This window comes from Antrostomus carolinensis, unplaced genomic scaffold (genome assembly GCF_000700745.2).
Source record: "Antrostomus carolinensis isolate BGI_N321 unplaced genomic scaffold, ASM70074v2 scaffold25931, whole genome shotgun sequence".
NCBI lineage: Eukaryota > Metazoa > Chordata > Aves > Caprimulgiformes > Caprimulgidae > Antrostomus > Antrostomus carolinensis.
Genome location: NW_010295217.1, coordinates 754 through 16,042, shown reverse-complemented (window position 1 = coordinate 16,042; position 15,289 = coordinate 754). Strand labels below are relative to the sequence as shown.

General features: G+C 38.0%; 1 protein-coding gene across 1 annotated transcript in view; it reads left to right on the top strand.

The window, feature by feature from the left end:
- Positions 1 to 12,247, top strand: part of MOSMO (modulator of smoothened) — a 21,810-nt gene extending 9,563 nt beyond the window's left edge. The window contains exons 3-4 of the mRNA XM_010177912.2: positions 4,010 to 4,222; positions 12,063 to 12,247. Of these exons, the coding sequence (XP_010176214.2) occupies positions 4,010 to 4,222; positions 12,063 to 12,247 (398 nt within the window). The remainder of the gene's footprint in view (positions 1 to 4,009; positions 4,223 to 12,062) is intronic.
- Positions 12,248 to 15,289: the final 3,042 nt, after the last annotated feature.

Below are 15,289 nucleotides of genomic sequence, written 5' to 3'. Positions count from 1 at the left end.
TTTCCCTCAATGGTTTTGTGAAACTTAATTGTTAAACAGGTGATGTTCCCAAATGTCAGTGTATTTGTTAAAGAGTCTTTTTATTAGTGATTCTAGTGAAAATATGTAGTGTCAGAAAATGAACATTACTGGTGGCCTGGAGGAGTTGGGTGAGGTAGTGTAGGAATATGATCATGAACTTTCATGATCTTTCACTGGTATAAACTGGAGTCCTGGAGACTGTCAGTACTGGAAGATTGTTTAATGTGTTTGAAATGCACTGCCACTTTAGGGAACAATTTACTTGACAAGACTAACGACTGCTTTACTGACATTTGCTCAGTGCAGCATTCTCTGTTTTGATAAGGCTGAAGCTCATATTTAGTAATTAGGAATATATATGCTAATCACCTCTCACACTGTGTACTGACCTGCATGATGCCAGTCTCGGAAGCTACAGAGGGAGAGGCATATGAAAGAAAGGGAGCAGCCCCTGTGTCTCCAGGTTGTCGTTATAGCTCCCAATGGCTGTGCAGCGCAGGCACTGGGAGGTGGAGGGTGGGCAGGTATGGTTACTCTGCTGCACGTGTTTTAGGGCTGTATCCATCTTTAAGCTGCCTAATCTACTAGCATTAGCCGTGCTGTTTGGTTTATACCTCTGTTAGGTGCTTAGATTTTTAGCAATTATGCTGTAATTGTTTCGAGGCAAACAACTAAAAACCTCTTTTACCCAGGGATCAGAGTGGGACTTGGTGACTGGCTTGAGAAGGGCTGTTGGGCTCTTGTCCAACCACAGGCAGGAGGAGACTGTTGGATTCAGTATCCGTGTCCCTCCTTTCAGTGATAGACTAGATATGGTTAAACAAGATTTTCTGTAACAAGTTAGTTTGTTGGCAGCTGCCTGGCAACTGTTTGCTTGATTGCTTTAGAACAGGGCCAAGACAATAACGTAGCATCTAAACCCACTCTTCTTTTGAATTTCATGGCAAATAAATACTCTTTTTTCCACACCAGAGACTTCTTTTAAAGTCTGCATTCAACAGGAGATTTGCACTATGGGAGCAAGCTATGAGGTTTAATTTCCTTCTGCCCAGTTTATGTACACAAGTGAGATATTCCTATATAGTGAACTTGAACTTTAACTAAATTTATGAGCACATAATGAGGTTGTTTCTCCCAGTTACCTTTGTAGAATCTTTAGAAACAGTTCACAAACCTTTCCTTGCCCTCTCTTTGTCTCCCTGGAGTTTGCAAGCTCAGGGTTCAAAACCTTGAATATGAAGTATATCTACTTCAAATTTGTAACCCATGAAGCAGTGTTAAAATACTAAGTATGTACTAGCAAAACCTTAACAATAAGTTCAGTATTTTTCCTCCAAAATAGCAGATCCTGAAATTTCATTGCGGATGCTTTAGAATTCTGATTTAAAAAAAAAAAAAAAAAAAAAAAAAAGAGTGGAACAACACACTTGGGCACCAGAAGTGATGTTACCCTGGTATTTGCAACTGAGAGATTTTTGTTCTCTTTTTTTAATTTTCAGCTGTGGATTTGTTGAGTTGCTTTGGGGTTTTGTTTTGTTTTTTTTAGTTGGTTTTGTTTTGGTTTTTTGAGAAAAACAGCCTTTGGAGTAGTAGATGTTGACAGCACAAAAACTGCACTGAAAAATAGTAGTTGAAGATGGAGTTCCCTTCCTTTTCTTCTAGATATGGCACTGCTGGGCTTGGCTTTGGTCCTCTCTGAATATGACATGTTAAACATGCTCTTGTTAATTGAAAAATGTCTTCAATGTAAACTGCAAATTGTATTTGAAAGATGAGTTAGTTACCTCTTTCTAATACATGCTCATCTATAGCAACTGTTCTTCAGTTTCAGTGAACACGCAGAATGGACTGGAGTCCAGCACAGTGGTTCTTATCGCTGTTGCTTTTGCCAGAGTTAAAAATGCACTAAATTATTGCCACTGAATTCAGGAGAGATCTCTGGATTCAGAAAGCATCTTTTGAGTGTGTGATGTCATTTCTATGAAGTCATGCTTTAGATTAGAATTGCAGTTTAGAAAAAACTGACTTCTACTGTAAGTATAGTAAAATTGTTGTTAAATCCTAGTCTTGCAGAGTGATTTGGATTAATTTCCTGTTCTATGATACTGCAGTGAATAGCCTCTTTATCCCCAGACTACAGGAAACAGTGTTTTGTGTGAGGTTCTGCAATGTGTATGTGTTTCAGGGAGCTTGGCTTTTAAGGACACATGCACATCTCCCTCTGCCCCAGCAGCTGATCTAAAATGAAATCATTGCAGACTATGAAAAAGCAGCTGAGAAGCAGTTAATGTAAAACTGTACTGTACAGGTATGTGAGCTGTGCAAGATTGCATGTGTAATTCTGGCTCAGTTTTGTGTAATCCTGGTGCACAGCAACACTGCGATTGCTCTATTATCTTGAGTAGAATCTGCCAATTTTGTTTGGTTTGTAACTGACACTTTTTTAAAGGATTTTACTTCAACTTTTATCTGAAAATTCACCTCTCTATCTTTCAGTTGAAGAACATGTAATTACAAGGATGTATTTGAATAGGGCTAAAAAGTTGTAGTCTAAACAAAGGTTACAGGAATGCTTCAACAGAACGGATTCAGTAATGTTTTTGCTCTTGGCTCCTTGCACCCTCTAGGAGTGTATCAGAACTGCTAATCTAATAAAACATTATAATCTGCCTCCTACCTAACCCAATGATTTTAAGATCAGAAGTTGATTCTACTGGTACTCATTGCTGAGGTGTAAGCAGACAGGATCTGAACACTTGTAGGAATTGGCTCCACGGTGCTAGGAGGTGCATGCCAGGACTGGTTACCCTTTTGACTGTTGCCTTACTTCTTTGGTTCATGCTTTCTTTTTGAAAAGAAGCTGAAAAGTATGACAGTTGTTTCTCCCTCCAAAAAGCATGCTAAACCTAAGCTTCCAAATCTTACTATAATTGTTTTTAAATTGCTCCTTTCTATTTTAAACAGGTCAACTATAAGAATATTTGCTTACAATAATTTGTGGAGGAAGATGTTGACTTTAATATTATCCACTCTTGGTTTTTTGCTCCTAATTTAGATAAAGGACAATTGGGATTATTTAGGAAACCAGTTCAGAAGAAGGGACAAAGTTGAGAAATATAGGACTTAATGTTTAAGAGACACTGGAAGAAGTGGATTTTAATCTTGAATGTTAATTTTGGGTTACATTTTTCCAAATAAAGAGACCTTCACTATTAAAGCTTACTAAAAGCTTCTTTATGAGTCTCAAAAGCACCAAATGGATTTTAAATCAGATTTTTTTTATTTATCAGAAAGTACCTCATTTTGTGTAAAACTTTATGGTTCCTGTACCAGTTTTGTCCTTTTTCTAGGATCTTTTTGATAGATCTTTTGTGTAGCTATCCCAGTTTGTGTGTGTAGTAACTCTTGTTAGCTCCCAAAAGAATTGACCGGTCTCTTGCATAGAGGAACTCTTTAAGTTATTGTCAGGAAGTGGGGTTTTTTTAAATGTTCTTAAATCTTGGTATGAATTAAATGCAGTTTCTGCTGCAAGTCTTTGAGGATTAAAGCTGTATTTATGGATGAAGGAAAAAAAGTATTAGACAATTAAAGGCATTTTAGGGGGCTGCATCTCATTTTGTTAGATTATAAAAGTATTTTACCTTGCACAGAGGAGGGAGTGATCCTCTGTGTAACTCAACTACCACTTTAGCTGATATTGGCAGGCTTTGTAGGAGTGCTTTATCCCTTTGATTAGACCTTGATTGCCACTCAAGAACCAGATACAGCTTGCAGCCATCTCATTTCAACTTGTGCAAGCGTATGATGAAAGAACCTGAAGATAGACGTTTAAAGCATGCCCCCCCCATCCTCTGCTTTTGAAAGACTTATTAAGGTTCATCAAAGAAATAATGCCTTATTTTTGGCAATTCTGAGCTTTGGTTTGCAATTGAGCGCCCCTCAGAGAGGATTTTGAAAGTTTACTTGCCTCTCTGCTATGTATTTTCAGGTGCTCTCACAGTTGGCCTTGTGCGACAGTGTCAAACCATCCATGGACGTGACAGGACCTGTATTCCTCCACGGCTGCCTCCTGAGTGGGTCACTACGTTATTTTTCATCATTATGGGAATCATTTCACTAACTGTCACATGTGGTTTGCTGGTGGCTTCCCACTGGCGAAGAGAAGCTACTAAATATGCCCGCTGGATAGCTTTCACTGGAAGTAAGTGACCTCAACTACACAGTTGACCTGTATGCAGGGTAAGCTGATGGAGTCTAAAAAAACACTACAGTGTTGTCAAGGAGCAGTGCTTAGGGCTCTTACTGTACAAAACATTCCTTCTCTTTAAATACCATGCCTGTAAGAGTCTTCAAAAATCAAGGGGTTGATATCTTAACTGACTATAGAGAGGGACTGATAGTCTGTGCACCCAAGGTGAGAGAAAGGAAGGCCTGACTCCTTTATCTTCCTTGGGCAGTGCCATTAATTGACCTAAGAAAATGAGTGGGGATAGAAGAGGTCAGTCCTGAATTGTGTGTCTGATAGTCTTTCATTCTTCTGCACTCCCATATATCCAGGACCTACTCTTAGCAGAATGGAATAACTGAAATTCCCTCTCCTAGGAAGAGGAGGCACCTGAGACTTACTACAGTCCGAAATCCATCCCTACTTCAGGTGTCTCATGAATACCTCATTCAGGGTTGGTGCTGGTTCAGTCCTGCTTCATGCTCACAGTGGGTGTTTTATTCAGAATATCTGCATCCTAATTGGCTATGCAGGAGGATTGCCCACTGCAGAGCATCTGCTGTACTTCACGGCACTGAGACTTTTGCTTCTGTAAGTGACCCACAGCAGTGCTTTAGCTGGAGGGAGGAGTACCAGTGTTTTTCTGCTTCCCTTGATTCTGCTCTGTATGACCACCAGCATAACTCCTCACAGCTAAGCCTCCTCTAGCAGCCCTGTGTTTCCACACAGGGAAACATATCGTATAGCTACTTTGGTGCAAAACAAAAACAGTTATAATGAGTAAGGGGAATAACTTTCAAACTTCCTTTTCTTGGTGTGTGTTACAGGCTTAGCCCAACTGTGAAATGGTGCCTTAATGGTGGGGATGACAGCATGAAAAAACTCAAAACCTGAGGGCTTTAAATTGACTTGAATTATGACATACCACTAAAGGTAGTGTGAACACTAACTAGAAAATGCAAGTTTGTGGTTTATACAGGCATAAATAAGGTTTAATGGAACTCTATAACATCTAATGATATCTAATATGGATGAGATTTAGCCTTGTTTTGGGGGAGGGGAAAAAAGCGCTTAGCTTCAACAAAGGTACTTCACTGAGGCACTTGTACAATCAAAGCCATCCTTCTGACAACTTTGCTATTCAGCATATTAAATTAATAGTGCAGCTCTTGCAGACAATGGAGCTATTGAAATGCTGTATCCGTTATGATTGACTTTTATTTCTTTTTTGGCAAATGATTAAAATAGCAGACATGAGTATTTCTGAATATTCAATGCCAACTTTTCCAGTGCCCTTGTTTATCTATACATATTTCATGTATATCTAATGTATGCAGGGAGGGTTTAAACTCAAAATGCCATATAAAATTAAGATGCTTACAGTGAGCTGAAGTCAAAGCTCTAGGGTAAAGAGGGTTTTTGGAGTACTATATGTTTATAGTGGAAATCATAATTTATTTACTGAGGGTGTTTTTTCTTAATTCAGAGCTTGTATTTTGGGCTTTACATTTTTAATTTTTTTTTTTAAATATCTCCAGTCATCACATCCCTGCATCATTTGCTTTCTACAACTGTGATGATTAATTCAGTCAAAAAATCTGATACTCTAAAGCTGTTTTTTATCTGCAGATTTCTTTAGGCTTGCAACAGGTCCATTATTAGAAGTCTAAATATAGAGGGACATTATTTTATTTCAGCACTTGCCTTTTTGTTATGAGATGTTTAATAATCAAACATATTAGTTTGTTCTTTTGCGACTCAGAATTAGTCCTAATTCTATTAAGATATGATCACTGTGTTGCCAGAATTCTAAAATTCATTGTCTTTGGTATTCATCTCCGATACATACCACTCTGTGACCTCTGCATTCCTGTTAACCATGATGATGGGAAATTTTATTGCTTAACTTCCTTGTAAGAAAAGTCACTTTTGGAAAATAACTGAATGGGAGGAGCAGTTCTTTATTTTCAATAAGTTGCTGGGAGTGACTTCTGTGGTTCAGTCAGTAATCTGTACATTAGTATTAGGAAACATGTGGCCACATGGAATCAACTTGGAATACCATGAACTGGTCTTTCCTGTGAATTACCAGGGCTGTGTGATGAAAACATGTGTAAGTCATTAGAAGGGGGTAGGGAAAACTTCATGATTGTATTACATCTCTCCTGCAAGCAATTTCAAGACTCAACAGCCTAGTACAGGCAGATATTCTGAACACAACATAGGATGTGCTATCCCAGGCAGGCGGGGAAGGCTGCTGGGACTGCTACGGGCAGCTCTGGGATGGGCATTTCCATTCACCTCAAATGCAAGCGGGTCTAGAGTTAAATCTTCTAAGGGCAAAGGAATCTTTTTGCTCAGCCCTTTCCATGCAACTCTGCAAGCAGCAAGGAGAGCCTGGTAAGAGGTTACTCTTGCCCAGCTCATGTTGGAATTTATATATAAATATATAGCTTGTATTTCTCATGGAGTTTTTGCTTGTAGTCTTGTCATCTTGAATGACTGCAGATTTTTCAACTGTGCATCTATGAATATGAATTACTGCTGACAGTGATGTTGTCTGTCTTGTTTAGCTAAGGGACACACAAAGGACAGAAGTTTGATCTGTCAATTCTGTTTCCTATATACACTTCTAAAAGGATACACCTGAGAGATTCTTTACTAGCACAGCATTTGCATCCTTCACCAGCCATCGGTGGTTTTACCACAGAGAAACTTGTCTTTCTGGCTTCTGGGCAAAAGAGCATTGTGGAGAGGAGAGAGATTTCCCTCCTCCAGGTCATACTACATGAGTGACAAAAGTCTTCTAAAGTCAAATGCAAAAGTTTTCCTTCGCTTTCTGTGGAGAAGAGTCTTTCAAGATTCACAGTAATCCTACTGATTGATAGGTATTGTCACTTTGGGCATAAATACTAGCAAAACTATCAGTGCTGTTTGAGTCCTGTTAACTGTAGTACCAAATTTATAAAATGTAGTGGAGCATGGATTCCTTCTTGGTGTTCATTTGTGCAATGCCCAGGTCTTTATATGCTTCTTCAATGAACAAGGCCCTGCAAACTCATAGCTATGCCTCGTGTGTTGATAGCAGCCAAAGATCTGATCAGCTATTCCTTTGCATGGTATTATTTACCTGTTGCTCAAGAGTGAGCTAACAGCCTTTTACCATCCCAGCTTCTATACTAGTTCATCACTAATTATTCCCAGTGACATAGTGGCCTAAGTTGCCAGAAGCAGAAGTGACCTGGCTTTGGTATTGTTGCTCGTATCTCTGCTCCTTTTTTGCTGGCCCTAATTAAAATTTATCTAAACTTTTCAGGGTGCCATCTTCTGGTTTTGAAGATAGGATGTGGTGAACCTATGGTAAATCTCAAACGTTGTGATTTTCATGGTCTGTGGAACAGATGCTGTTAGGTTTCAAGATTAGAAAACATGTCCAGGGCTTATTCTCTGCAGAGACCATCTAGGTGGTCTTATGTATATTATAACGATCTTGGCTATTGCAGGAATTCACAGAGCTCCCACAAGAACTGTTTACATCTTACACAGATTCAGGTCTCTTACCATCTGCTACAGCTAGAAGGGGAATTCAGTCTGTTTCTGCTGACACTGAATTGTGTGCTTCTCTATGTTATACCAAGAGAGAAGATGCTGAACAGAAAAATCATATTTCTACTTTTTTTCCAGCAGTTGCCAGAGAGTCTGTTATTCTTTTTGTCTGAGGATTTAAATGTTCATGAGTATACAGGACTTGCTTTTTGGAATGCAAATGAAAATGGGGCAGGATAATCACATTCTTAACTAACAGTACCAATGCTGCAAATGTCTGTCCCTGATATTCCCCAGTGAATAAAGTGCTGCATGAGTTATTAAAGATTTGCACCTGGTACTGCTTTCTATGTTATGCATCTCTATAAAGAGGCAAGCAAATACTACAGTGAGCCCTCTAAAGACTAAACCATAGCTTTTTTTTCTTCTTTTAATGCGCTGTATCCTGGATTTTTTGAAGTTGTTGTTGGATGCTCAAAACAATTTCAAGGTAAAGGATTAAAGGAACTAGACTTTTTTTGACAGCCACCATTCAGAAGCAAACTAGAAGTGATTGTGCTTTGTTACCTAAATATTTTTGTTCATAGAAATTGTAGTCGTTAAGTGCTTTTCTGCAAATTTACCTACCCAAGGAAGAATTTGAAATCATAAGCAAGTACTCTGGAGGGAGAAGTTCTTTATGGGTTGCTGGAAATATTACTGGAAATTCACTGAGTTGATACTAACAGATATGGATAGTTAGATTTGGGCTACAGCCTGTATGAGAAATTCCTATCCTCTGGCTTACAAACCTTCTAAAAGAATACACACTAAATGAACTGAGCACTTCATGACTGGATTTTACCCTTAGTTTCTTCTTCTTTTTTTAAATGAATTTATCATGCAGTCTTTTCTTAATGACTTCTCAAAACTTTGCCATAATTCAGGCTTCCTAAGCTGACAGAGTCTTTGATGAATCCATTTTTAATTTGCTATTTCAGTAGACTAATAATTCAGACCACACTAAGAAAAATTACTTGAACACCCTCACAGCAAAAACACGTGCGCTGTTACTTGGAAAAGATGGCTGCTTACTTTTGTAATAAGTGTTTGAAATGTGTATGCACATCAGCATTCTGCACACTACCTGCACCTGCAGAATTTATTTTCCTCTGCTGTGAACTGAGGGAGAGTGGAGGTACCTGCACCCTTCTGTCCTCAGGCAGGAACACAAGGGGACACTGGGCACAAACTCCACATGGTTGTACGGTGCCACTGGCAGGTCTCAGACCTATAAGCACTGGTGCATGTATGTACCACACACCTCAGAACAGTGGTTTAGTAGAGAGGGATAAAGATCTGTTCTTCAGCCATGTCCATGAGGCCATCAGAACCTTTCCAGCTGTGTAATTCTTGAATGTAATAAAGGAGATTTAATCTCTCCTTTAATCTTAAAAGTGCACATTGTGTTTACAGAATCCTAAAGCTATTTCCTGTAAGTGTGTTATTGTTAAAGTATAATAGAAGTTTTGTAAATAACTTCTATTATACTTTAACTCGTGAGGGACAAACTGGATGTAATAGGAAGTGTGCTGAGCTATGATAATGTGACTCATCCTCAGAATATTGTTCGAACTGTTACTAATTGTATGTCGCGTTACTAATCACACATCAACCTCTGTTTTCTGGACCACTTAAGTATCGAGCTCTTCTGTGCTTACACAGATCTGCTCAAGAAACATGTAGCCAAGCTTCCTCTCCTCAGATGGACCAGCTGTTGATTAAGGCACAATTAAAAAAAGGAAAACATTCCTTAAGGATTAGATTGCGTAGCGTGGAATTGCATGGGCCAATAATCATGTAGATTAAAACCTTCTAGATTGTTTAATGTTTAACGTCTGGTTGCTGGTTCTTTGGTTTTGTTTTAATAGATGGCTTAACGAGGTAGCACTGAGCAAGAATGTAGTAACTATGCAGTTGCCAGAGGTTTTTGTTTGTGCTCTTTTTCTTCCCCTTTGAAAAAAGATCCGCTGGCACTGTCACATTGGAGCTGAGACACGAGCTCCTTCTAGTGGAACATCTGATTTTTTTTCCTGTTGCGCTGCCGGCTGAAAGAAAGGCTGATCCTGGTGGTATGGTAGCTGCTTCTGACTCAGGGGGTTGTGAAAGTTCATATGTGTTGGAAAGCAAGGAGCAGCTGATGTTCTGATGTAGATCATGGTTTATGAAACTGTCCTTTTTTGTTTATGCCCAAGTCCTACTTGGACACTTTTTGAATTCAGATTCATCGTGTCCATAACTAGTCTCTTCTATAGAACATGAGTGTTTTTTCATCAAAACTGAGATCTGTGCTATGCAAATAATGAGCTTTGAGCATTAAGATATAAAATATGTGATAAACTATTCATCTTGGGTAAACATGGAGGCCATTAAAAAAAAAAGTTTTATTATGGGCATGTAACATTGTAGCTGGAAAAAACAAAGCATACGTATTTAGTCAGGAACAGCAGCAGTAAAGAAGAGCAACTTTTTCCTGGTAAGGCCTAAGGGGACAGGTGAGCTCCTGAATTTGTTTTATGTACCTTTGGAAAAGAAAGCACCTTCAGCACAAGAACCAGTGATGAAGGTGATGGCTGTTACTGTGGCCGGTGGTGTTTACTGTTGCTTGTTTGACTTGTGGGGAAGCTGAAGTAGGGAACAGCATCCCCAGAGTTTGTTCTGTCCCTTAGTGGTGGAGAAAGGTGAGACAAGGACAGCACCCATGTCTCTTACTAACAACCAAATCCAGCAGTCTGTGTTAACTGAGAGAAGACTGAAAAAAATATCATGTAATGCACTTTATTCAGGCAGGAGCATGGTAACTTGGCTTGAATTTTCTTTTTCATGTGGCTGGGTTTATAGGTAGACTTTGAGGATTAGGAGAGGCTTCAGTGTTAGCTCTGCATCGTGTTAGGAGATGGTGGTATGTGGCATTGTGAGTTGGTGGGATATCTCTCCCCTCAGATATAATTCAGAATTGGTTGAATGGGTATTGAGATGCCGTGTTCCACTCACAATAAATAATATTTGAAACAAAGTTGAAATACATAGAAGTGAAATAAGAGTAAAGCACTAATAGTTGACTGAACTGGTAGGATCAGATAAAATTCTGTGTTCTTGTAATTTTATATTCTCGTATATGCAATCAAACCAATTCGAAAGCTAATCTTTTTTATTTTGAAGAATGTCTTGCCTCTTAGAGGAGCCGTATTTGGAAGTCATTCCCTTGGTCAAGACAGTAGAGCCATGCATATTGCTATTTAATTGCAAATTAAATAGGGTTACTTATCCAAAAGTATGGATTACAGGAACACTGAAGTTGTCATCTGGAAAAGATTACAACACTGGATGTTCTCTCCTGGATTTCATCAGAGTACTGAAATGTGCTGTGAGGAATGTTGGCTACTATTGATACCCAAAGGCCTGTGAAATCCATAGTGTAGTTCTAATGAATGGCTTTAATAGGAGTTCTGGTGTCTTTTTTCTACATCCACACAGAGTCAGTTGTAAGCATGAACCATGTACCTAAGTCTGACTGTTCAGGTGAAATAAAAAGCCTCATTGCTTGGTCCTCTTTGTTCATGGAGTCTGAATTTGAAGTTTTTCACCAAGAAGCTTAGATTAAACTGAATCAGAAAGCTTTCTTTGTATTCCAATGGAAAATCTTAAGGCTATTTAATTACTTAAGGAAATGTTCATATAACTTTAGGAAAGTAGCGTATTTTAACCTAAAAGAAACTGTAATGACAATCTATGTGTTTTCTATTTTTAGCAAAACTTTTACAGAAAAGGAATTTGTGTGGAAGAATGGGAGAGGGCAACTGAAGTTGGAAAAAGACAACTCTGATAACAGAAAAGGAGTTTCTTCAATGTTGAATGTTAATCTTGGCTTTGGGGACAAATGACTAAAATAATTGGGGAAGTAATGAACTCTGTGACTAAACTTGCGGATGGTGGCAGAGGCACATCCACCACATTTTTATTATGTAAAGACAGCTCATGATCTAGTGAGCAGGACTGAAATTACAGTCGAAATGGGTGTCTTTCAGTCTTTCTGGGGAGTAGATGAGGGATGTTTTAAAAGCAAGATAAAGCCTACTCAGTCATTTCAAGCAAGTTAGATACTAGAATATCTCAGCTCATCAGTTTGGTCAGAATACTTTGCTTGCTTTTCTGGACTGCTCTATGAACTGGTAAATATTCTGAATTTAACACAGCAGTAACCTTTTTTTCTTTTCTCTTTTCTCTGCAGTGATTCTATTCTGTATGGCAGCCCTAATATTTCCAATAGGATTTTACATCAATGAAGTTGGAGGTCAACCATATAAATTACCGAATAACACAGTGGTTGGGTCTTCATATGTACTGTTTGTCTTATCAATTTTCTTTACAATAGTGGGACTTCTATTTGCTGGCAAAGTTTGTTTACCTGGCTGATGAATGTCTGAACTGCAGGACTTTATTTTGGAAAAGAATAAGACATCAGAATTGCATTCTCAGGAGGATGCCTAGATCAGACTGTCAAACACTTACTGAGAAGAGGAATGCTTTGACTTGTTCTCACTATGCACTTTGGATGAAAAAAAGGAGAGCCTTTCCCACAACCAAATACAGACAACGTTGACTAATCTCCTGAGCATATTTTAATGCAGTCAGGTCTGCACTGTGATAGGAACTAGTGAAGAATGCTTTACACTGAGAAGCATAATGCCCCGTGTTACTGTACTGTTCCTGTTTTTAACGTCTAACAATTTGGAAGTCGAAGTATTTATGAACTTTGTGGTAGACCAGAGGGTTGCAGAGGAATTCAAGTGAGGCTGGCCTCACTGTTTAGGAGAGTAGTATTTTACATCTTCCTTCTGATGAGCAAAGCCTTTGGCACCAACGTGGATCAATCTTGCATTACTGCACCAAGAAGCCAATAGATCAAAACGTATTCTCTAAATGTATGTTACAGCAAGAAGACATACATGCCCTCCTCCCCCATAAGCTCTAGAAAAACACTAAGGAACATTTTAGAGGGGGATTTCTTCCTTATATTTATATAAATATATATATATAAATATATATATTTTGCTGATGCAGTATACAGTGTGTGTGTATGTGTGTGTGTGTGTGTATACACATATATGTATATATATGTATATACACACAAATGGTTCCTGGAAAAGAACTCAGAACGCTTTGCTAGCAAAACACTGTGGTGTGCAAAACTAGAACTCAATAGAAAAAAGCCATTTCTCTGAAGGCCACATAGCTGAGAGTCTTCAGTTTACCTCATTCTTTGTAGCAGCCCTTGATTTTAACAGTTTTTGTAATAGGTACAAACGATCCCATGCCTTCCTAGGTGCAATTTTAAGTTAAGCTAAAATTCTTTTTATGGTAATTTATTTGTATATGAGGGTATAAGGTGAGATCATGTCATACCTTAAAGTTAAAATCCTAATTTTGGGAAACTGACACTATTTAAATTATTAGCAACTGTTGTACAGAAAATCTCTTTTTCTACTGCATTGTTACATGACTGTTCATACATGTTCAAGCACAGCATTTTACCGTAAATAAGCATTTCACTAGCACATGTAAAATGCAGCGTTTAAAGTAACGCAAACACTATTCCACTGCAAAGACAGACTAACTTATTTTCATTTGAGTAATAACTCCTCTTTACAAAAAATTAGTAATAGAATTGTTTATATAATATATGCCTTGTTTACTAAAGTTGTTATTTTAAATGTGGATTTAAGGGCCACCCAAATTTGGAGTAAATACTCCTCACTAAATGTAGTTTTATTTTTCAACACAAGGATAAACTTTTGAATCCATAGACATCATAGTTCACTAGTCAGTCTAACCTTGAAGAAAGTACAGTTTAGTGTCCCAGGAAAGCTGCCTGCACTATCAGTATTTATTTTCCAGTTAGTATGTGGTTTACTTGAGATTCATTATGAAAAAAAAAGAATTGTGTGTTTCAAGTGCTGTTTCATTGAGCATATTAGAACTGCACTGCTAAACAGACATGTTTCTAAAATGTTAGTGAAAGTGTATTTTAGAATGAGGTTGTTAAAATATAATCAGAATGTTCCAAAATAATCACTTATCAGATAAGCTCAAGTGTTTGAAAATAAGACAATTTGCACAATTCTTTTAAGCTGTGTGCCATTCAGACCCTAGTGGGTCCCTGTCCTCCTCCACCTCTTCCCTCTCCCCCTCCCAAGGTATTTTAATACAAAAAGGTTATTTGCTGAATTAAGTATTTCTTCTGTTTACATTTTTTTAACAAACTTGTTACTGTAATGGTCTATAAGTAACTTTTTTTCCAGTCAGCTCACACAGGTAGAAGGGAGTGTTTATGGAACACTAAATTTTTCAAAAGTGTAGTGCTCTGTAAATACAGCGAGGTGTTTACTCGGAAGTAATAGTTTAAATATTATTTGGTTCCTAATTTAAGCCTTCATCTGCATGGGTAGTCTGAGGTCCCCAGTGATGTTGGTGCAGATAAAATGCAGGGTTCAGCTGCTGGATGTGTGTGAATTTCTGGTGTTATCACTGCTGTATCCTAAGCTGAAGTATTCACTAAAACTTAGATCATAAATTATGTTGGAAAAAAGCTCTTTTATTTCAGAAGTGTGTCACTCTTGTAAATAGCTCTAGGAGACTTTTGTAACTGGAACACAGATGAGGGGGAGAGTTTCTCAGCTGCTAAGATTTCTCCTTCCCCCCAGCTTACTTATTACAGTTATAGAGACATCATGTAAACAGTGGATTTAGGCTTAGATTAAATGGATCATCATTTAATAAAAAAATACAAACACTTATGTTGGAGCATACCCAGACTGTGGCTGGCTGGCTGGAAATTTCTCTGATCTGCCAATGCTATTGCTATGAATTATTAAATGATAGCAGAGATTTAACTATCAGATTGCTTGATTAAATGTTTGAGCATTTTAAGTCCAGAAATAGATGCAGCCATCTGCATTTAAAAAAAACCCCACCCAGTAATAGAAGAGACAGCTGTCAACAGTTGCTTTTAATAAGGTCACTAAGTACTATATAGTACAGTATTAATTTATAGCAGAAAATCATATCTTGTAAACTGTATATAAAACACTGTTTTATGGTGCAATCATTTGTCAAACTTATGTCTGTTACTTTTGTTTTAAAGTTGTGTGCATTCTTTTCATGCCTAAGAGAGCATCACTGTAAAATCTGCTGAAGACTATTTATAGGTTTTATTTGCACAAGGTTTTGTTTTAAACTACAGGAAGTTCATACTGAACATGCCTAAGCATCTGTAGACTTTTTCAGTTCGTGAAAAGCAAATGTTTCCATATGAATCTTCTCCAAAGGTAATCCTGTATTTGTGTTGAGTGTTTACATAAAACTTTCTGATTCTGCCAGCCATTATTTTTAACTTTGTGAAGGACAGCTCATTTCATGTGACACTAGAGACTCGTATTGCTTCAAAATTCCCCAAAA